Below are 24,256 nucleotides of genomic sequence, written 5' to 3'. Positions count from 1 at the left end.
AAATTATAATCTTTTGTGGGCAGTATTAGAACTGCTGGTTGGAAGTGGCTATATTCGTAAAATCGTTAAGAAACAAATTTTAAAATATAATACAAAAAAAATGATGAAGTACAAAAAGGCATGGACAAGTAGAAGTCCATGAATGTAGTTGTATAAAAAAACTAAAATTATATTAGAAATTACAAAAAAGATAGATAGGTTAGATAATATATTATGTCATCATCATCATTACAGCCTATACAGTCCACTGCTGGACATAGGCCTCCACAAGTTTATGCCAAAAATAAGATGAACTCATGTGTTTTGCCCATAACCACCACGCTGGGCAGGCGGGTTGGTGACCGCAGGGCTGCTTTGTCGCACTGAAGACGCTGCTGCCCGTTTTCGGTCTGTGTATTTCAAAGCCAGCAGTTGGGTGGTTATCCCGCCACCGGTCGGGTTTTTAAGTTCCAAGGTGGTAGCGGAACTGTGTTATCCCTTAGTCACCTCTTACGACCACGGGAAGTTATGTACCTGCATTCAATAAGATTTTATATTCATTTTTTTCCGTAGAATGAAACTAAAATACGCACTTAAAATGAAAAATATCTGTTAACATCGATCGTTCTAATAAACAAACTGTTTGAGATGTAAATGATTTACATTTCAAACTTTTTCGATATTGAGCAATTTCCTGTAATTCTCCGTTTAATAAAGTGACTGATAACATTGAGAAATAATTTCAATGAAAATTCAGTGTTCAAAATATAATTACTTTATGTTAAATAGGCGTCTGGTGGCGTAAGCTATTATAGATTTTATATCATTAAATTGTCAACATTACGAACACAAGTACCACGTTTGGCTTGTTCTGTCAGTCTAAAAATGTTCACCTTCTTGGCTTCTGTTATTAAGGAGTTGTCTATAGGTTCACTCTGCTCCTGGCGTTCTTTTATGCGAAACACAAATTATTCATAAGCTTTATCTATTGTCGTCGAGTACAAAATACATTGAAAGATATAAAGAAAAAGATAGAAAGAAAAAGAAAGAAAGAAAAGAATTTTTTAATCCTGGACATGGAAAATTGGCCTATGCCCAGCAGTGGGACATTACAGGCTGAATAAAAAAACAGTTTCACCCATTTTCAGAAACCGTGACCTTCATCTAATCTTCATATTAACCCAAATAAATAATCATTAAATTTTTGTTCCAGCACCCCCTGAAGCAGTGGAAATAGTCAACCACCCTCATAACTCCAAGCTGGAGGTGAAAGAGGGGGAAGATGTGGTCCTTGAGTGCCAGGTGAAGAACGCAAAACCAGCTGCGCAAATAGTATGGTACAGAGGAAACCAGGAAATAAAAGGGGAAAAAGGTATGATTTTTTTTTACTTATAATTCTGTTTCCTTCTCTGAAACAGCTGGACCGATTTTGATGGGACTTTCACTGGCAGATAGTTGATATGATAAGGAGTAACTTAGACTACTTTTATTATAGAAATTTATTTATTTTGTAACTCTGCAAACTGAACAATTATTTTTTTTAATTCCACGCGGACGAAGTCGCGGACACAGATAATATATTAATATATAGATATTAACTATACACAACTAGCCGTGTCTCACCTTTTTATATGCATTAATTTAAGAAAATACCGTTCTAAAATTTTATATAGTCTATAGCTTCAGAAAATGGACTTTCTAGCGCAATATGAATTTTTTTATTCGAACAAGTAGTTCCTGAGATTGACGCGTATCTACAAATATACAAAAAAAATCCTTATCTTTATAATATTAGTATAGATGATATAGATATGTTCCACCACAAAAAAAAACAATTTCTTCTACTACGAAAACCTCACCCATAGTGAAGTACTCAATTTGGGTTAAAATAACAAAATACCCTCCAATCGTACATTTGACCTTTTTATCGATAAAAAAAGTTATGAAAATATATACCGACAATTAAAATTCAGCTTTATAAAGTGACATGCGTTCGACGTGTGTCGTGAGAGAAAAAAAAAACATTTTTTTGCCATCATACTGATACCGAGTGGTCGTGACGTCATCGATTTTCTGTCAATTTTAATCTGGACATCTGAAATGCCTTTTAATATGGCGAAAACGTTTGTTTTTTGTCCGATTCGTTGATGTTATATTCATTTTTCGCCTTGTAAAATATAGTTCTTTAAAATATAGTTCTCAGTTATTCAGTAAATTTATTGATAGCACAACAAGACATGTCATGCCCAAAATTTGGAGCAATCCAAGTGGGGAAATACCTATTTCTTACAGAAGATTGCAGCTGAATATTACTGCTTCCAAGTTAGTTCTAGGTGTGAGTAAGGTAGCCAGAGCTCTTGAGCAGGGTCGGGGATAGGAGTCAGGATTACAAGCATTTATATGCTACGATATCTGCTTACCATCAGGTGAACCGTAAACCTATTAGCCACTCAAAAAAAAAAAAGTATAAACTCGACATATTTAAGTTCATTGCCCTGACATCCAATCAAATACAAAATCATATCGTAAGCCTTGAAACAAAGTTTTTAACTTCGTTATATTTGTATATATTTTCCCAGTTCGAAGTAATTGATTTTGTCTTTCAGTTTCAATTTTCAACTTTCAACGAAAAAATATCAAATTTTTTCATACACGGTTTTGACTTTTTACGGTTTGACGTTTGTGTCTGGCGTAGCTCGAAAACAAATAGGAGTTGACAGGTAAAATTTTTATTCAGGCCTTTTGAAATATCCGTATAGAATACTTGTTTTAGTGTACCTATATATAATCTTGCGGAGTTGTGAATGCCAGCATACTGTACTGTACACATTATTGTACAGACGTGAATCCAGTGACCATGTATCCCCTAAGAGTACCTGAGTTTTTTTCTATACTCTACATTATAAGTGATGAAATCTCCATTTCAAAAATATTTTTCTTAAAATAGTAATCTTGTATTAACATGTTCCTTTTAAAAATAAACTGGGCTATCATTGACAGTATTTTTGAGGTCATCAGCATTTTTGGCAATTGGGTCACTTCTAAATGTGTTTGTTTAGGCAGTATTCTGTTATAGTTTTAAAATTCTGCCAGACGATTTAATGCTCTCATATATAAAACTATTTCCTTGGCTATATAAGTAATAATCTCTCAACAAAATTACAAAACACAATACAGTTTTTTTTTTTTTTGGGGTTAAACAAAAACAAACTTTCTTATGAACGCACCACGAGCTAATTTCGAGTTTTCATTTCACGGAGCATTTGTGAGCGAAGGCTTTACGACTCGAATTTCCAAACTAAAAGTTTACCGCCATTATCAGTTTAAAAGCTCCGAATTGCGTTCCGGTAGTTTGTTTAATTTCAAAATGGACCCAAACTAAAAATAGAGCGAGAACTTTTGTTTTTTCATTGTGGAAAATACATCCTGTATAATTGCTGTAAGCGTTTATTTGAAGACTGGAAAAAAAACCTTCATTTTTTGCCGTTCGAATCGAGTTCTTTTCACTAAATGCAGTTAATTATGAATGTCTGCCAGATCTAATTTCCAGGGCGTTCGAGATGAGTGAGCAGGAATAATTACTTCGACGATAGCGTCGGAAAATTTCGTAATATTCCTCTAAGCCTTATTACTGAACGAAAATTGTATTTCGGTGGTATTTTGTACGTTACATGCACCTTCTTAAACTCGAGCGGCTTCCATTTTGAAATTAACCTTGAGTCTACACAGTGAAAAATATTTAGAAGAATTTTTCATTCGACTTCACTCGTGTCTTGTCGCACAAACAAGCTCCGAGTTTCCGACAGCAAAAGCTTAAATAGGCGCTATTACTTCTATTTTTGTTTTTTTTAATTTATTTAGATTGATACGTCTAAAGTTTCCATTAATTTTTTTGTTTAATTTCCATATTTAGTTAAAAATAATTAAAAAAGTGTTATCAATGAAAGACTTTTAAATAATAATATCTAAATCTACATAATTCATGTACCTATCATGTGAAGGACGCCATCTTTTTGTTTAAGCGTACGAAATACAAGTATAACCTATCATATTTTACGTGTTTTGTTAGGACTTTGAAAATGTTTTCATGATAAAATTATTACAGATACAAATTTATAACAACATGGTGGACTGAAAACCATTTACAAGCATTATGTTTTAGCGTTATATACTAACATATATACATATATCTATACTATATTAAATATATGTGGGGCTTTTATGACCTAATTATGTACGAGTATATGACGTCGATCAACATATTAAAGTGTAAGTATATGTTTTGAAATACACTCTCTTTAGTTATACAGGATATTGAAGGATAGTCACAGCTTAAAGGAGTAATATGTTGTTATATAGCCTATAATCTTTAGGCAAATTAAATTAAAAAAAAGCATTTTAAAATTAATAAATAAAATCATGACACGAGGCTATGCTTTCTAATAGACACCCTATATTTATATTATACTAGTGTTTATAACGTTATTTATATGGCATAAGATGTTCTCAAAGTGGATTATAAGGAAAATCTTAGAAATATGGCTCTAAGTGTATTGAAAAACCGATTAAAAAGTCATTATAACGAGACATCATTGATATTAATATAGCTCGGAGAACTCAATTCAATTTACAGGCGATTATATTCATTTTCGGGTCGTTGGTTTGGATGGAAAATCAATTTATAGGTGAGGAGATCCGGTATAAACCGGTTTATACCAGATCCTCCCGTTTTTTTTTTTAGATTAAAAATATAATCAATTGATTGATTTTTTTTCTTTAGCTGGGCGATTTTGAGTACTGGTGATTTAATATTGAGAATAATAGCAAAATTATTATATATAGGAATGTAAAGGTACAAACTTTTTTTTTGAAATAATCATCAAAAATATATATTGTTTTTTATTTATATGTTCATTTATTATAACTAGAAACATCGCAAGCGCGTTGCCGAGCCTAACCCTATTTTCCCCCAGGAGCTCTGGTCACCTTACTTACCAACAGGAACACAACACTGCTTGAAAACAATGTTAGACCCTAGTTGGGCTGCTCCATATTTTGAGCAGGATATTTCATGTTATGCCCAAAGAGCAAATAAAATCGCAGCAATGTGTATGTCTTAATAAACAAATCAAATACGGAATTGTGTTCAAATTCCACAGCTTTCAACAGTTTCAATTCTTGTATATATATATATATATATATATATATATATATATATATATCTTAGTTCAGAAATAATTGATTGTAAACTTACACACGACTCTCGATAATTGGTCAATACACATCACTAATTGGGCGCTATATCGTCAATAATTAAGCAAGTTTTCGTTATCAATTAGCAAACGATTGTCGTATACAATTAAATTGGGTTTCGATCAACAATCATTATTGATTAACATCACTATTTAGCTTTTTTTATTGTTTTATGAATAGACATGTCAGAGAATAATATTATAATTGTTGAGTAAAAAATAGAACATGGCTATGTGTAAGTCGGATTAACACACAATTAAGTTCAGCATATATCAGCATAAGTTGGCGAGGTAACCATCCAACTGCTGACTTTGAAATACACAGACCGAAGACGGACAGCAGCGTCTATGGTGCGACAAAGCCAGCCCTTTGGTCACCAACCCAGCCAGTGTTTTGTCCAGCGTGGTGACTCTGGGCAAAACATATGAGTTCACGCCGTTTTTGGCATGAACTTGTGGAGGCCTTTGTCCAGCTGTGGACTGCGATAGGCTGAAGGGAAAGTTCCGCATTGTTCGTGAATACACGTGGAATACACAATAGCACGTGACCAGTAAGCCATTCTAGTACAGTGGTACGAGTTCTCGCCGTAATGACGTTTTTGGGTTCGATTTGCATTGAGAAAATGTTTTGATTTTTTTTTTTTCATTTGCAAGCAGACATAATTATTTTTAGAATAAAATTATTTTTAATACAGTTAGGCCATATTTAAACATACTGTGTGATACCAATAGTATATGAATATTGAAAATTAATATACAAAGAGTTACGGTCGCTATCAGGTGTTTATGATAACAAACAAGATTAATAGTTTTATGTGCTCCTGCCAACACGCTTGGGAGACTCAGAAGAAAAAACATCCAAATCAATAACTTAGAAAATATGTTCACATTGCATCAATTTACTACGGTTTATTTTACTTTACAAAAATATTGATTAGTTAGTAACCTTAAGATCACAATAATAAAAAAAAAAACTAAAAATCAAAAGTAAAGAACTAAATATTTACAGATAGTTATATTACAAATATAAAAATAATATAATATACAGGGTGGCCGATCACTTGACGTCATAAAAAAAATTTAGGTCCGGTATGTTGTGGGGTATCCGAATCACCCCCATGTATGTTACGCGATTTTTTATAGTTTAGAAGTTATGAATTTTTTTCGATTTTATGAGAAATTTCGACTTAACCATCTTAAAAAATTTCTAAAAAAAAAAGCAAAAATTTTTTTTGGGTTTTATCATTTGCAACTAAATTCGCATAAGTTATACTTTTATGCATAAAATAATCAGCTTCGTCGCTTTGATGAAAGTTATGAAAATGTTGGTCTAAAGTCAAAAATCTACGTTCCGTGAATTAGGACTTAAATTTTCAATTTTAAATTAAAAATCTAAACAAGTGATCTTATGATTTCTTAGTTAGTCTTAAAAATGCGCCAGACTCTCAGCTTTCATAATAATAATAAAAAAGCTGTACTTAATATGGAAAATTTGGCTAAAATCGGTCTTCAAAGACAGCAAGGTGGAGAATTCTTAAAATTAGCCTATTGATTAAAAACATTTTTTTATCATTCCTAAGGCTAATTAATGATTAGAAAATGCTGGAAACCTATTTTGTTGGTTGGATAAGAAAAGTTTTAGGCTTTTAAGTAAGAACGAGATCATAATGTTAAAATCATTTAATATTTTTAAAATTTATAATAAATGTTCAACGTGGCCACCTTCAGCAGCAATGAAATAACGAATGGTGACACAAGTAGCAGTAAACACAATGTGAGCACAACTGAGATCAGTAACTAACGAACTAGCTGTGATCAGTTGCGATCGGCCTCTTTGCCACCGAGAGTGAGGGAGATAGCAATATAGTTTCTTATTCTTTCAGCCCATTGTTATTGCAGGTAAAATTTGCCGTTTTTTACGACGGTATAGAATGTGTATTGTTTCTGGAACTGGCCACGTTGAACATTTATTATAAATTTTAAAAATATTAAATGATTTTAACATTATGATCTCGTTCTTACTTAAAAGCCTAAAACTTTTCTTATCCAACCAACAAAATAGGTTTCCAGCATTTTCTAATCATTAATTAGCCTTAGGAATGATAAAAAATTTTTTTTAATCAATAGGCTAATTTTAAGAATTCTCCACCTTGCTGTCTTTGAAGACCGATTTTAGCCAAATTTTCCATATTAAGTACGGCTTTTTTTTATTATTATGAAAGCTGAGAGTCTGGCGCATTTTTAAGACTAACTAAGAAATCATAAGGTCACCTGTTTAGATTTTTAATTTAAAATTGAAAATTTAAGTCCTAATTCACGGAACGTAGATTTTTGACTTTAGACCAACATTTTCATAACTTTCATCAAAGCGACGAAGCTGATTATTTTATGCATAAAAGTATAACTTATGCGAATTCAGTTGCAAAAAATAAAACCCAAAAAAAATTTTTGCTTTTTTTTTAGAAATTTTTTAAGATGGTTAAGTCGAAATTTCTCATAAAATCGAAAAAAATTCATAACTCCTAAACTATAAAAAATCGCGTAACATACATGGGGGTGATTCGGATACCCCACAACATACCGGACCTAAATTTTTTTTTATGACGTCAAGTGATCGGCCACCCTGTATAGTATATATTGTTTGTATTTTTATAGTATGTATATGAATTATTTGCTCATATATATAATATAACGATTGTCACTAACTATACCTTATTTTTTCTCTCATTTATTCTCTTTTTTTCTCTTAATGTGAATTTTAGAAATACCCAATTCTGCACACCGACAAACATTCGCTCCTTACGTCCTAAGGTTGGCTGGTAGAGAATGCAGCATTAAGCCCGACTTTTGTACAATTCTTTAATATATTGTGCAATAAAGTAAAATAATATATATAGAATAGATAGGTAGAATACAAAATATATAAATATAAAATATCTCCTTAAAACAGCAATCAAATCTGAGTTTTTTTTTGCTGTGTTGGTACTATTGTCTAGTGATACGAAATTTCGTCATAACTACGAATGGAGTTGTATTTATTAACAAATAACTTATGTAACAATAACATTGTATCAGCAAATTTATAAAACCAGACAAAAACTTAAAGTTGAATATTTGTAAACATACGAAACTAGCTGTGCCCGCGGCTTCGCCCGCGTTGAAATTAGAGTGTCACAAAGTTTTCCCGGCAAACTTCCAGTGAAACTCTCATCAAAATCGGCTTAGCCGTTCCATAAAACTTCCTCTTGCCAATGGTGGAGCCCTCTCTCCAATGGTGAAACCGCATGAAAATCCGTTCAGTAGATTTTGAGCGAATCGATCACATACACTTTTGGGGACTTTGTTTTATAATACACTAACTGTTGCCCGCGACTACGTCCGCGTGGTTATGAAGGTATGCATTACTATTAAGATGTTTAACACAAATTATCCTTTATTTCAGTCACTTGAAATGCTTATCAAACTGAGTAACTTTTTAAAAGGCACAATTTAGTATAATTTAATAGTTATTTTTATAAAACCTCTCTATACAGCGCATTTTTAGTTTTATTTTCAGACTGTATATGTTTCATACAAACTATCAACACCAATTAAACCCCCTTAGCGGTGGAATATCGTAAAATCCGTTCTTAGCGGACGTCTGCTAACTATAATCTACCTCCCTGCCAAATTTTATCTTTGTCCAACCTGCATAGATAGACCTTCCAGCGGTTTTTGAGTTCTCGTGATGAGTGAGTTAGTGACCTTTCTGTTTTATATATATAGATTACGATGCATTATTTGGACACCTCCTCACCATCTATAGAGCATACATTTTAAATTTCAAGTCTCTTACTTCAAAAACATAGGACTTTCATACAAACTTCCGACCCCCGTTTTATTTCAAGTTTGTAGCTGTTATAGTTTCGGAGACTTCGTGATGAGGGCGTTAACCTACCATCCCCCGTTTTAACCCCAAAAAGGAGTTGATTTCTAAAGATAAATTATTTGGTCACCTTTCTACTATCTATAGAACATACATTTTAAATTTAAAGTCTCTTACTTCAAAAACATAGGACTTTCATACAAACTTCCGACCCCCGTTTTATCCCCTTAAGGGTCGAGTTTCGTAAAATCAGTTCTTAGCAGATGTCTCCGCCCTATAAGGAACCTACCTGCCAAATTTCAAGTTTGTACCTGTTATAGTTCCGGAGATTTCGTAATGAGTGAGTCAATCTATCATCCCCCGTTTTAATCCCAAAAGGGAGTTGCTTTCTACATATACATTATTTGGACACCTCACCATCTATAGAGCATAAATTTTAAATTTCAAGTCTCTTACTTCAAAAACATAGGATTTTCATACAAACTTCCGATACCCGTTTTACCCCCTTAGGGGTCGAATTTCGTAAAATCCGTTCTTAGCGAATGTCCACGCTCTATAAGAAGCCTATCTGCTAAATTTCAAGTTTGTAGGTGTTATAGTTTCGGAGATTTCGTTATAAGTGAGTAAACGTACCATCCCCCGTTTTAACCCCAAAAGGGAATTGATTTCTTAAGATACATTATTTGGACACCTTCTCATCATCTATAAGGCATACATTTTAAATTTCAAGTCTCTTACTTCAAAAACATAGGACTTTCATACAAAATTGCAACCCCCGTTTTACCCCCTTAGTGGTCGAGTTTCGTAAAATCCGTTCTTAGCGGATGTCTATGCCCTATAAGGAGCCTTCTTGCCAAATTTCAAGTTTGTAGGTGTTATAGTTTCGGAGATTTCGTGATGAGTGAGTGACCTTTCGCTTTTATATATATTATAGATTATAGATTATAGATATCTGCTTCAAACAGGAATCAAATATGTAATTTTCATTATTGATGGAACTCTGTACTATGAACATATAAATATGTTACTAAGCGCTGAAATCGAGAATGGCTGGACCATTGGTACGTTGGAAAAGGTTCTTATAGAATTATAATTGTGTATTCTCACAAATTAAAAAAAAAAACGACTTCAATTACATCGACAAAAATAGCTAAAAATAGTCAAATAAATACGCATTATTCGATATAACTCAAAAAGTAGTTGGTCAGATCTAAATTGTATTTGATCACGTGACAAGCGACACCTTTCGCTTAATAAGAGAATCATCGAAATTTGTCCACTCTATAAAAAATCGGAGATAACATACATAAAAAAGCATACAGCCAAATCGATAACCCCTTTTCTGAAGTCGATTAAAAAATATTAAATAATTGACATTAAAACGGTACATTTACTTTCATACACAGTCCAACAGACAATTAATCAAAATACATACCATTCAAGATAAGGGATGGTTTTAATATAATAATGCCAAACGAAAGTATCGCTATTCGATCCGAACATTCATAGCGGGATATTGGATGTCGATATTTGTTATATGCATCACTAGTTACCAACGATAGTTTAGTGCTAGATGTGACGATGTCAAGCTTGAAGCGTATTGACTTTGAACGCCTGGCATATTGAGGTTTCTAAATGACTATTTAACTGTAGCCTGATATTAGTTTATATTGATGCAGTGTAGAATAGAATAAATTTGCTCTTGTTCTAGAAACGCCTAGTCGAAGTCATGACATGTGTTGAGACTGAAATTTCTGTGTTATGGTTTCAAAAGGAAATCTGATAATTTTGTGTCTGTATCAAATCAAATTTCTTTATTTAAGTAGGCTTGAAAAAAGCACGCACAAATCTTTTGGTAAATGCGAAGCTTGCATCGATTTAGAATGTAGACTCTGCAGAAAAAAGTCGTTTATTGAAGCTATTGAGAAGAATTTGCACTAAGATACTTTAAGAAACACTGTGTTACAATATAAATTCTGTCACATATCTTGACTGAAAGAAATCTATCAATGTATTATTTCTTGGTGACCTTGGAGTACTCTCAATGGTTGATCAATCGAAGGCATCATCGTCATCCACTTTATAATATTTACAACCTTTGTTTTGTCTACTAATCAAAGCATGACAGATTTAGATCAAATCTTCTAAAAATCTTTCTACTTTCAAACATGACTTTGGTGTTGATAAGTGGTTATCAAAGCTAGTTTTCGTTCAGCTAGATTTTGGGCTGGTCTAGCTGTGTAGTTATGGCTGTAAAGAATATACCCACCCCTCTCTCGTCCCGTGGGTGTCGTAAGAGGCGACTAAGGGATAACACAGTTCCACTACAATCTTGAAACTTAAACAGCCGACCGATGGCGGGATAACCATCCAACTGCTGGCTTTGAAATACATAGGCTGAAGACGGACAGGCAGTGTCTTTGGTACGACAAAGTCAGCCCTTCGGTCATCAATCGGCCTATCCACGAGTTCACGCCATTTTTGGCGCGAACTCGTGGAGTCTTATGACCAGCAGTGGACTACAATAGGCCGAAGTGATAATGGTGATAAGATTTTGGTCGGCATTACTCAAGTTTGAAATGTATTAAACAATGCTATTAAAGTAAAGAGTGTGCTATTTTTTTGTATTTTACGGAGGAAACAGTTATGTCTCAAAATTGTTGTGTAATATCCCTGATGGCTGAACAAAAGACGTGGATTCGTTTTGGTCATTGTTTGACTTTCTAATACACCAGATTGAAGTAATTATTATTTCACAGTTATAGTTTGCAGTAAAAAAACAATGGTTACAATGCATATTTTGTATGGGTCCAGGCTTATCTGAGCTACTTCCTCTTGGCCATTAATTTTAATTTCCTACACATTGTTGCTGATTTGACTCAACTTATATAAAGACTCGCTTGTAACAGAGGGTACTCATTCCTTGGTTGGATTTTATGAAGAACAAACGACCAGTAGGAACAAGGAATTGACCAAGTTGGTTGCTGTAAAAATAAATGTCATTGAATTTGAGAAGATTCTAACGGCATGTTCTTTATATCATCTGTATGAAAGAGTTTATTATTAACACAAGCTACACTTGGAGCATCGTTTACGATATGATATCCTATATGAACTATAGAAAATTTGGTATAAAACGTATATTTATATTCCCAGCTCGCGTAGACTCAAATTGAGCCTAATTTCATTATAATCTCTTCTATAGTGTCCGTGTGACCCTTAATACAGAGATTGGTGGAACTGAAAAAAAATATAGTTTAGACCACACTCCATAATTTTTTCATATATCTATTAATATATAAATAAAAATGAATATTGCTAAGTGCATAACTCGAGAATGGCTCGACCGATTCGGCTATTTTTTTTTTTGTATGATCCTTAAGGCCCAAACAAGGTTTTAAATAAAAATAAAAACGAGATATAACTAAAGTGATCACTTAGCAAACGCTAGATTATTTAATTTTTATGATTAACTTTTGACAAAACGAAATCTTTCCGAGAAGCAACTTCAATAATAAATTATGAAAAATATATATTCAAATTATGATCTTCAAATAGCACATCTCTATATCCATGAACCTCTCATAACTCGTTCACGTAAACCTAATAGAATTCCATCTAACCCCATCCAGTGGCTCAGTATATTGGTTGTCAACATGTCAATACTTAGGAATAACGTTTGACACGAACCTGTGATTCGTTTGAGAGTTGATCTGACACGGGTGCAGTTAGAGTACTGCTGGGAATATTGTTTTTTTTTTTCAACTTTAGTGTTTGAACCGGTTAAAAAAGTATTTTACATTTTCTTAAGAAGTATATTATTTTCAACTGCGTAGTTTGCTTTTCGCGTTTCAAGGTCCTTCGTGAATCTGGATATAATATTTGTTATATATATATAACAGTTGGTTGTTATATTTAACGCAAGCATTGGTTTGCATACTTCTCTCTACATTTCAAAATGGATTCCGTCGATTTCTGTAACTGATGATTATATATTATTTTTCAAAAGAGTAACTGCGGAACTCCGCACTCTTGCCGATTCCTTTCTGCAGAATCTACATTCCGCATCGTTAGTAGCTTTACTTCTACAAATATAATAATTTATTTTTAAAGTTTTAATTTGTAAAATGACGATTCGAAAGTGCTCTTGGGGCCTATTTGGATAAAGCTGTTTTTGATTTTTGATTTTTAGTTTTGATGAAGATGAAAATGAAATCAATTTTGTATATGAATAAATTATCTATCACATAGAATAAGTGAAAATGTAACTGAAACTCCGTAGGTTCTAGTCTATGTAGGTTATTCTTAATTTTAATTGTATAATTTATTCTCCTGCCTAGTGTTAAGTAAATCAAAATGTACTGTGAAGGTAATAACAATAATAATCTTTATTGGACATAGTCATAAATTACACAGATACCCTGACTCCTGCATTAGTTTGCACTGTGTTTCAAAAGCCAGTATCCTCCCCATTAATATATGTAATGATAAGTAATAATTTTGCATTTTAGCAGGACATCTAAACCTTATTTTTAGTAGCTTTTAGTAGAACCCTTTGCCTATTTGTTTTTTTTTTCGTCGCAAGAAATGTCTGTTCAATTTATATTTATAAATATGTACCATATATCTTCATTACAAAAGCAATTATTCAAGTTAAAAGCTTTAAGCTCTGCGAGATTACAATTTAATTTGCAAATCAGATGAAAAGGTCAAATATAAAAATAAAACGTCACGTCAGATTATGAAATTTAATGAATGTGAAAATTATAACGAATGATTTGTGTACGAAAAGGAATTGAAGATTTATTTTCATTTAGCTGTATTTAATACTTAATATATTTATTTATTTAGTTTAACTCACTGATTGGATAATTTTATTATATTTTGATATAAAACACTTCAAACACAACGGCCCCCAGTAATATAATAGGATTTACTGTTGTGTCGGGGATTAGAAAAAAACACACGAGCACAAACGCCCACTCTATGATTGCCGCATCTCTATAACCAATACAAATATTTACCGTCTGAACTGATAGCAAAAAGTGGTATTATTTGTAATATTCAATATTTTTTTTTTGAAATTTCCTGCTCAAAATATGGAGCAGCCTGACTGGGACAGTACTTACCAGACACCACTTACCACCTTTCAGACCTTACAGAAGATCACAGCTAAATAATGCTGTATTTAAGCAATATTGTGTTCCTGTTGGTGAGTAAGGTGACCAAATCTCCAGGGGGGCATTGTGAATTGGGTAGGTAAAGCGCTTGCGATGCTTCTGGAGTTGCAGACGTTTATAAGCTACGGTAATCGCTTACCATCGCGTCGCATGTTTGCCGAACTAGTTACATAAAAAATATTCACTGATAGAATGTTACATTATCACTCAGTGACATAAGCTATATTTTTAGTGAGAACTGTCAAAATCATGTATTCCATGAAGATAAAATTGCGGTGGAAAGTTTGTCTTTAATACTACGTATATATATATAAAAGATTTTATATACAAATAGCAATCCATTAATTAGAAATACATATGCCATCCATCTATGTAAGTTGTCCTAACTTTTCAAAAGCTTACATACCCTGTGAAGTTCATTCTAAGACAGTAATCTGCAGGAGTTACCATTAAAATATTTAACAAAGTTTGTTAATGTCTCTTCGTTTGACAAATGCCTCCTATTTTATTCCGTCCTTTACCATTCCCTTCCCGTTCTCATTCACATTCTTCCCATCACGCCCTACTATATGTCATGTGATTCTTTATGTACTCTGTCACATGTTTATTTTATCAAGGTTGGTCACAGCAGGCATTATCTTGCTCATAACTTTGAGCTTGACTGAATACCTTACGAAGATCTCAATTAGTGTTGTGTTCCTGTTGTGAGTAAGTCCAGATCTTTTAGGGGAGAGTAGAGGTCGAGGATAGGGTTACTAACGCGCTTCTAATTTTTCTGATATTACTAGCATCCATAACCTTCGGTATCCACTTAGCACCACGTGAACTGTAAGGCTTATTTGCCACTTTTGTAATAACAACGTGTCTGTAATTCCCTCATCCCTTCGAAAACTCCGGCAAATGAAACGTCAAATATCACCCCAATATAACAAAACAGGTACGATTTAAGGTGGTACCAAACATTACAATACCAATCTAAAATATAATAAAAGCGAAATTCGTGCGACCCACAATTTCCCTTACAAGGAAAGGTTATATAATTTTTCCGGTAGATTATCATTACTGTACCGAGGCGAAATAAATTCGTGCTCCGTTTCGAGAGTACTTCAAAACGTTCTTGTTTATGGAATGACCCTTGTGGTTTTAGGGTTCGTTATTACGTGTGGAAAATCTATAAGATTAATGTTAAATTATTGATTAACACTTTTATCCACCAATGTTATAAGGTAAATGAAATTAAGTACTCAGTTGCAACAATGGCCTTATCGCTGACTCGGCGATTTCTTACGAGCAATCGAACAGGATGAAAATATATAAGGAAATTAAAAAGGTGGTTTCAAATGGCAATCTGCAACTTACTTATCCGAGTAGGTTGCAAACCGCTTTTGCTATGTAATTTTACAATAATATAATTATTATAACTAAATTGTAGCTACCACTGTCTCCGAAAGTAGACTTCAAAAAGAGCTAGCAACGAACTTGACAGTTACTCTTGAAAGATTACCTCTTCATCGTTTCGCAATAATAGGTTAAGATAAATATCTTAAATGCAAGCCAGCGTCATAAAAACTCCCATATTTTTCTACTGCTTTTGTCCATTATTCAAATTTATTATTGTCTCATTTGCCAAGTGATTATTAAGATTCAAGAGATATTGTACTTCGTGTAGGAGAATAATCGGAACTTAATCTAACCCGCTACACCTCGAGTTTCCGCCAACCAACAATATATGATATAATTATATTGAGTCCCAATTTTTGATAGAAAAAAAATACAAAAGATATCTTGATAATAGAGACCGCCAGATCTTAATTTGCACTAGAGGAGCTTAGGAAAGCTTCGATACCTTTTCTTGATAAAAGCACTCTCATATTATCCCATTAGTCAAATACACAGAAGTAGTTTTATAGAAATCTAGACAAATGACAAGTGATTCTATTTTCAAAAAAAACCGCCATCAATTATCACAAAAATAAGAATTAACAAACATTTAACAGACACAACAAATTCGATGTTAAAGCGTTCGAGGAAAAATGTTTCAAAAAGTAAAAAGCGATCCTCAATGATCTACGGTTATAAAGAAAATTAATGATACGGAACCTTTAGTTATAATATTTCACTGGATTTTCCCCAGTTTCCTTCATGTCTACGTACGGCGTAATGTTTTTTGAAATACGCCATTTTTCCCGTATCGTAATTTTATTTGGCTCGTTGGTTTAATGTCGGAATTGGAATTGTTATGTTATAAAGTTTTATAAGGTTACTATTTGCGATTTTAAGGGGTCGAAAGATTAAACAATATTTCACCGGAAACGAGATTAATATCGAATTTTTTTTTTTTTGTTCGTCGATAATTTTTAATTCCTGTCTTTTGATCTTTATCTATACTTACTTCTATATTAATGTTATAAAAAAGAATTTTTCAATTTTTTTTTTTGATTGTTTGTAATAAATGAAGTCAAAAACAATAGAAAACTATTGATACAATTTTTTTTTTTTTTTTTACTGTAATGTAGGTTCATACGAATTTTAACATTAATTTTATTTATAAATATAAGTATCTTATATAATAATATAAACACATGGTCGTCTGTTCCTAAGGTAAGCAACTTAATGCTTGTTATAAGTTACAGCTGACTGTTATAGCTAAATATTTTTTAGTAAATATACATAGAAATACCGCCGCACTGGCCGTAGGCGGCAGCAGCGTCTTCGGTGCGACAAAGCCAGCCCTGCGGTCACCAACCCGCCTGCCCAGCGTGGTGACTATGGGCAACACACATGAATGAGCTCACACCATTTTTGGCGTGAACTTCTGGAGGTCTATGTCCAGCAGTGGACTGTGATAGGCTGAAATGATGATGATGATGGTGATGATGACAAAGAAATAATACAAATATTACATCCAGACTCAGGTGGGAATTGAACCCGCATCCCAAGGAGCAGAAGAAGGCAGGGCAAGTTATATATCGATGTTACAATTTACATACAAACTTTATGTAGACTTACATACATATTTACATATATACAAATATATACAATTCGAAAATTAATAATTTTATATGCAATAAAATTATATGTCTTTTAAGTATTCCTTAAAACACTCGCCCGCCATTTTAAATGACTCATGACGTCACAATGCTAGAAATTTCAAGTATAAACGTTCAATAAATACTCGTATATTTTTAATATATCAGGCGTTCAATTCTGTTAACAATATAAAAACATCACGATATCGTGTTTAATGAGATTTTTAATTGAAAAACTTAAATTAATTAATTTTGCGAACTAATCGAACGATTTCAATTTCCGAAGATTCCGAAAGCCGTCAAGCTCTTATTGACGTCAGAAACACGTTTGAATGATCTCCATTTTTGTATTGGAAATATTTTTTGTTGATATTTATAATAAGTAAACATATATAATTATTACACCCAGATTCGAGGTCGGAATATTATTGTATAATCATGTTTATTATTCATGAAAATAGGTAAAAAAATACGACGAAAAAAAACATACATAATACATCTGTCATTCAGTTTTGACAAATGTCAAAAAAAAAAGCATGAAAATAATTTTTGAAGGTTTTTTTTTTTCGAATAATTCGCTTATTTTACATAACACTTTTTTATTTATAAATTTAGTCCAAGAGCTAAACGTACATAATTTTAACACTGTAAATTAATAATATTAACGCTACCTCACTAAAACGCAGGGCTCCTGTTATCATCCTCAAAGGGACTGTTCTACTTAAATTGCCAAAATTAAAACTGAATACACCTCGAGAGTGCCACAGAGATGGGAACAGTTAGAGTGTTTATTACGTTTGAGGTTAACGTTTGTATGAATTACTGTGTTTGGTAAGAAATGTTTGTATCGTACTGGCGTAAATATAAATATTAATTAAAATGAGGATGGGCTTAGGAAATTTTCAATTTTGTGTGTTTATATTTTTGAAAAAGTAAGTTTGTAAGTAAGTTTTGAATTTTGTAATGTTACCTAACTTTTGATCCGTTGGCGTAGTTGGTAGTGACTATGTTTTCTGATCCAGGGTTATGGCTTTTATTTGCGCTCAATCTATGTGCAAGTGTATGTATGTATGTATAATATTTATGATACTAATGTTGAAGATAATAATTATTTATTAATAATTTTGTTCGCTCACAAACGAAAAACCACTTTGCTTACATCGACCAATGATACAGAGTAGACGAAAATAGTTAAGTAAATACGCATTATTAGAGATAGCTCGAAAGTATTGTCACATTTCGATCATTCCATTAAAAAAGAATCATCAAAAATTATGAGATAAAACACTTGAAAAACAGTCAAATTAAGAACCTCCCCCTTTTATTCAAATCAGTTAAAACTATCCCCAGCAACCTTCATGTTTTTTTTGTGTATAGGCTGGTTTTTTTCTTGTTTTTTTTTTTAATTTTCACTAAATAATCCTTATTTTCCCTATAACGAACTCAAAAATAATTCAATGTATCATGAAGTTATACTCATACATTTCGTCGATTTCATTTTTAGATTATTTAAAGGCCTTAGTACTAAGTCAAGCTACAATAAAAGGAGTTAAAGAATTATAATATTCACTTAATAATAACCTAATATGTTTTTAGTAATTTAATTTGCATTTACCTTCATATTTGCTCATTAACAGAAACATTGGTTGGTCTATTAATTCTATAGAGTACAGTTTTTAATGTCCAGGGATAGTTTTGCGAGAAAGCACTTATGTTTAAATATGAAAATGTATGTGTATGATAAAAATTGCGTTACATACATACAATTTTGTGATTTATTATTATAAATACAATAAATCGGTGCTGTACCTATTCTTAATTTCTACACGTGCGAAAATTTGTCTATACAGATTTTTGTATGGGGTTGGGCCTTTTTTTGTTTTGCTTTTCCTGACATTGGGTTTCGTTCTACGAGTTGCCCTTGGTAGAGGTTTTTTTCAATATATCATGATCGAAATTAAACGGTCCGTAAGCAAAACGAATCGTTTATTTTATATACAGGTAGGCAATATATCAAAATAATACTTTAAGCGATCTTAAATTGTACTACTTAACATATTCTTAAATTTATTATTATAGCATTTTTTTTTTGTTTCAGTATCAAGCAAGGAAATAAAGGAAACGGGATTTGGAAAAACGACAAGATATACGACGATATCCAGGTAAGTTTCATAGCTATATTCCAGCAATAATCCTAAATACATACCAATGTACTAAAATATGCAAGACTCTTTGATAGCACTCGTGGGCGCTTTGTTAATCTCATTTATTTAATAAAATATTTCTACATAAGTTAAGTTTATTGCGGATTTAAAATAGCATGTTATGATATTCTCAAAATTAATAATTGTATTTGTAAAGACGTGGATATTTTCAAGTTCTTATAGGTTTAACAATCGATGACATATAGAACAATAAACAGTGGAAACAGTGAATAATTTACCACGGAATCGAGGCAGGATTACTTTAGCAATTTCAAAGTATGGTACTAAAAAAAAGTAAATTCTACTTAAAAGAACAAACTGTAATGCTTCAATTTAAGACTCGCTTTAGCCTGTAATATCCCACTACTGGGCATAGGCCTCTTCCACATGTAGGAGAAGGATCAAAGCTTAATCCACCACGCTGCTCCAATGCGGGTTGGCGGATATATTCCCTACTATAGTAATGATCACTATCAGGTGTACATGATAACACCCGGGACCGACAGCTTAACGTGCTCTCCGAGGCACGGTGGGGAGACCCACAAGGACTGCACAAACACCCAGACCACGGCAAACACCTGTATGGACAAAACAAATGTTTGTCATGTGCGGGGATCGAACCCGCCACCGCCAGTGCAACAAGTACAATTCATGGCTGTAACCGTTGCGCCAACGCAGCGTCGCTCATCATTAAAGGCATCATTTAAGGCTCATGTCACTTCTTTTCCATCTCGCACTGTTTCACTGTGGCTCGGTATAAAATTACATGTAGGTCACAGTAAGAAATAAATGGATCAAAAATCTGGAGCAGCCTAACTGGTGATATACTTCAATCTACGAAATATCAGCTCTCAAGTAGAGGTAGAGCTCTTGGAGCTGGACTGATGGTGGATATAGAATCTGATCTGAAATTCGCTTGTCATTCTCCGGTTGTTGCATGCGTTTATAGGCAACGGTAAACGTTTATCATTGGGCGAATAGTTATTTGCTACACTAGTGATCTGAAACTATAAATATGTAATACATACAAAGATTTCCTCATCGTCAAGCATGAAATTAATCTCAATAACAAATAAAGCTCATGTTAGTTCTAATTTAAACCCTGTGACCATCTGCCCTCGATTCAAATTTCCTATCCACAGGACCATCTTCTTGGGTTCGACCGTTTAATCAAAACAAAATTTATCGAATGATAAAATCAAATACACATGGTGAAACTACTCCACACAGAACAATCTGTGTCAAATGTGACGAGGGTAGGGCTGCGGGGCGTGTTTGTGTCATTTCAGTACGATCTAATCAAAGTCTGTAATTTGTTGATAAATGGTATAGCTATTTCGTACTACTAGTTGGTCTTTACACTGTCTCGTTTAGACCTGCTTAAAAACTATAAACTTGCACATATTGAAAAAGAACTGAGGTTAGAGCACAGCAGTAATTTTCCTGCTCAAAATATGGAGCAACCCGACTGGGGTAGTAATCTCGACCTTACAGAAGATCGCAACTAAATGATACCATTTTTAAACAGTAATGTGTTCCTGTTGGTGAGTAAGGTGACCAGAGCTCCTGGGGGGACTTAGGGATAGGGTCGGCAACGCGTTTGCGATACTACTGGTGTTGGAGACGTTTATAAGCTACGGTAATCGCTTGTCATCAGTTAGGCCGTAACCCTTGTTTGCAGGTCTAGTTATATAAAAAAGTACTTACTCCTCAAAGGGATGTAGCTTTCGACCTTGATAATTGTAAAGGTTCATAGGAGTAAACTATATTTTTAACAATTTTCAGAAAAGCTATTCTCTTAATTTCTCAGTATTCTTAATGAAATGATGAGACTATAATATGAAGACATGGTTAGAAATGGTCTCACAATAAATATAGCTAGCGGAGAAGAGATTAGGAGGATAATATATATTAAAATGCTGAATTTGTATCAAACCACCTCATTAATCGTAAAGGCCGTAATTGAAAGATAAAATATTAAAATAATAAAATGTTAAAATAATTTAACCATTCAATTCTGTTACAGTAACATCATAACTTGCACAACAGTTCAAAAGCGCTCAAACCGCGAAATAAAGAACTAACAAAAATTAAATAAACGAAACATCGCTTGAATTATTAGAAACAAAATCTGAACATCCTCTAAAACATCAACAGAAGAGGTTCGTAAACATAACTCATTGAGATGACATCCGGTTGATAAATTCAAAACTTTCATGCACGTCAAAAAACAAGGACAACATTTTAACTTTTAATATGAGTAAAGTTTAAACAGCTCGTGTCCCTTACATATCACTTAAACTAGCAACAAACAGACGGACAAAATATAAATTACTTTTTGCTAAATGTATAAAGTTGACATGACGCAGATGCTCGTTTACTGGATGCTCTTTAAGCGAATTCTGTGAAAAAAAATTAGTTTGACTAAGTCTTAGTATATTTTGTAGCATATATCTGTATGTCTTAAATAATGTAATTTTCATTGTTTTTAATTAGATTCAAAAAAAAATTCGATAAATTAATTGATGATGATGTCCTCCATCAAGACGGCGTCCGACGACGGCGACTCCGTCTACGGCGACCCTCTGTTGGCACCTGGCGTGCGCTCTGAGATGACTGACGAAGCCAAACTTTGTCTTGAACGTTCGGCTGCAAGAGAAACAGTATAGTTGCCCGTCTTTATTGTATGTGTAATCGTAGGAGGGCTTAGGACGGAATTTCCGTTGTTCGCGCTTAGCATCTAGGCTTGCTAAGTGACTGGATTCAAAAACTTAATTGATATTATAGATATGACGTAATTTTGTATCGCGTGAGTGTTTTCAGAACCCCGACAGAATAAAAACCTAGTGGGGAGCATTTAGTGAAAGGGATTAATGCGTTATAGATAGATATTCCATAAATATTCTTATAAAATTTTTTTTCTATTATTCACTCCTAATATAACCATGAATACTCAATTTTAAGTCTCCAGCTCCTTTTTATATGTATTTTTCATTTATTATCTTTACTGAAACGGCAGAACTCAGATAATCAAGGATATAGAACACACGGTTACCAAATGATTCTGATTTTTAATTTGGGTTCTGCTTGATTTAAAGTTATAAATTCGTCCTAAAATTTTCTCTTACTTGAAACCACCATATTTAATATAAATTCTGACACGTGTATATACCAACAAATAAAGGAACATTATCACTTTCTTTATATGAGATATTTTTATCCTTATTATTATTGAGAGTTCAATAAACGTTCCAAATGAATTTGCATTACATTTTCTTCCTTTCTTGCTAAATTTCCTTCTATCGATTATAGGGATTTTGACTGAATATGTCGTGTATATTTTAGCGGATACACATGTTAGATTTATTTTTATCAATACGTGTAAATTTTCTTACAATGTTTATACGAATATTTCTTAAAGGGAAATATAAGGCCCTGAAAAATTGAATTCTATTAAAGATAAAGAAAAGATGTGTGGATATAGTGGCGCTGTATTTCATGCCAAATATAAATTTATTCATAATTTATTCACCAAACCATCGTTCGGCCCGAACTTTTGGAGGCCTGTGTCATGCAGTGGACTACGATAGGCTGAAGTGATGATGATGAGTGACAATGAATTTATTTATAATAATTGTATTTGCTTGTAAACGAAAAAAACTGACTTCAATTACAAAAAGTAATCATCAGATTTCGATCAAATAAAATAGGACCCCAAGACAAACATCAGATTTTGATTAAAACAAGAATCATCAAAATTATCATTTAGAAACAAACTGCTACTGTCCGTCTATTGGATACTATAGCTCACTACGTTATAGTAGATTTAGCCGTGTAACATCATTTTATGAATAAGCAAACACATTTATTTGATTTTGATATGCCAATCTAAATCTCCAATATTTCAGCTAAGATCAACGTTGTATATCAACTAACTAAACTTGGCTTAGTACTATATAACAATATTACTTGCAAATATTGTACAAATTTATAACAAGCAGTTATGCTGTAATTAACATTATAAATGTTCAAAATTTAAATGATATATACGTAAAAATGTCCCTCATTTGCATGACGCGCATAAAACTGGAAAGTTTTTGAATACTCTATGCATTTATGCATTTAATCTAGTTACATAGTTATACGTCACATTTCAGAAGCTCCGCTATCTTGTGTGGAAGGGGGGAAAAGTATATTTCTCTATTTCGTCGGGTTATCTTGCTTGATATTAATGGGTTGTAAAAAAATCGTCGGAATTTTAAATTAAGGTTTGGTTTGCTTAAAATTATACTGATGTGGTTTTTAAGATAAGCTTATATATATTTGGTGCAGTTAAAAATTCCTCGATTATTAGATAATTGAGGAATTTTGAGTGTGAGGAACAGGGTGTTGAGTTCCTAGTCCGCCATCGCAAAGGGATCCTCCGACCAGACGGGTATTGTGTAGTGGGCTACTGCCCCGACGGTTGTTGTCGGGTTCGTGTATATATGTTAAATCTTCGGATAACTTTGATATCGCGATGTAGGATACGTCAGTTTTCTCTAGTTTGTATGTCGCGAGATAGATGCCGCCACAAATGTATGTTTCTGAAGTCAAGTCACTTCCATTAAACATACGTCTGTTGTAATATATGACATCGAAACAAACTTTCAACGAAACTTTGAAATTGTACAGCAAACAAATGTTCGTGAGCGTATATTTGTTTAGTAATTTCCCGTTTTATTGTCCAGTGTTTACTGTCAATGTG

General features: G+C 33.0%; 1 protein-coding gene across 1 annotated transcript in view; it reads left to right on the top strand.

Moving 5' to 3' along the window:
* The first annotated feature begins 864 nt into the window (after positions 1-864).
* LOC123667476 (nephrin) overlaps positions 865-24,256 on the top strand; it is a 116,791-nt gene continuing 93,399 nt past the window's right edge. The window contains exons 1-3 of the mRNA XM_045601371.1: positions 865-907; positions 1,193-1,351; positions 19,404-19,467. Of these exons, the coding sequence (XP_045457327.1) occupies positions 865-907; positions 1,193-1,351; positions 19,404-19,467 (266 nt within the window). The remainder of the gene's footprint in view (positions 908-1,192; positions 1,352-19,403; positions 19,468-24,256) is intronic.

This window comes from Melitaea cinxia, chromosome 28 (assembly GCF_905220565.1).
Source record: "Melitaea cinxia chromosome 28, ilMelCinx1.1, whole genome shotgun sequence".
In the NCBI taxonomy this organism is placed as follows: domain Eukaryota; kingdom Metazoa; phylum Arthropoda; class Insecta; order Lepidoptera; family Nymphalidae; genus Melitaea; species Melitaea cinxia.
This window is presented reverse-complemented; position numbering and strand designations above follow the sequence as displayed.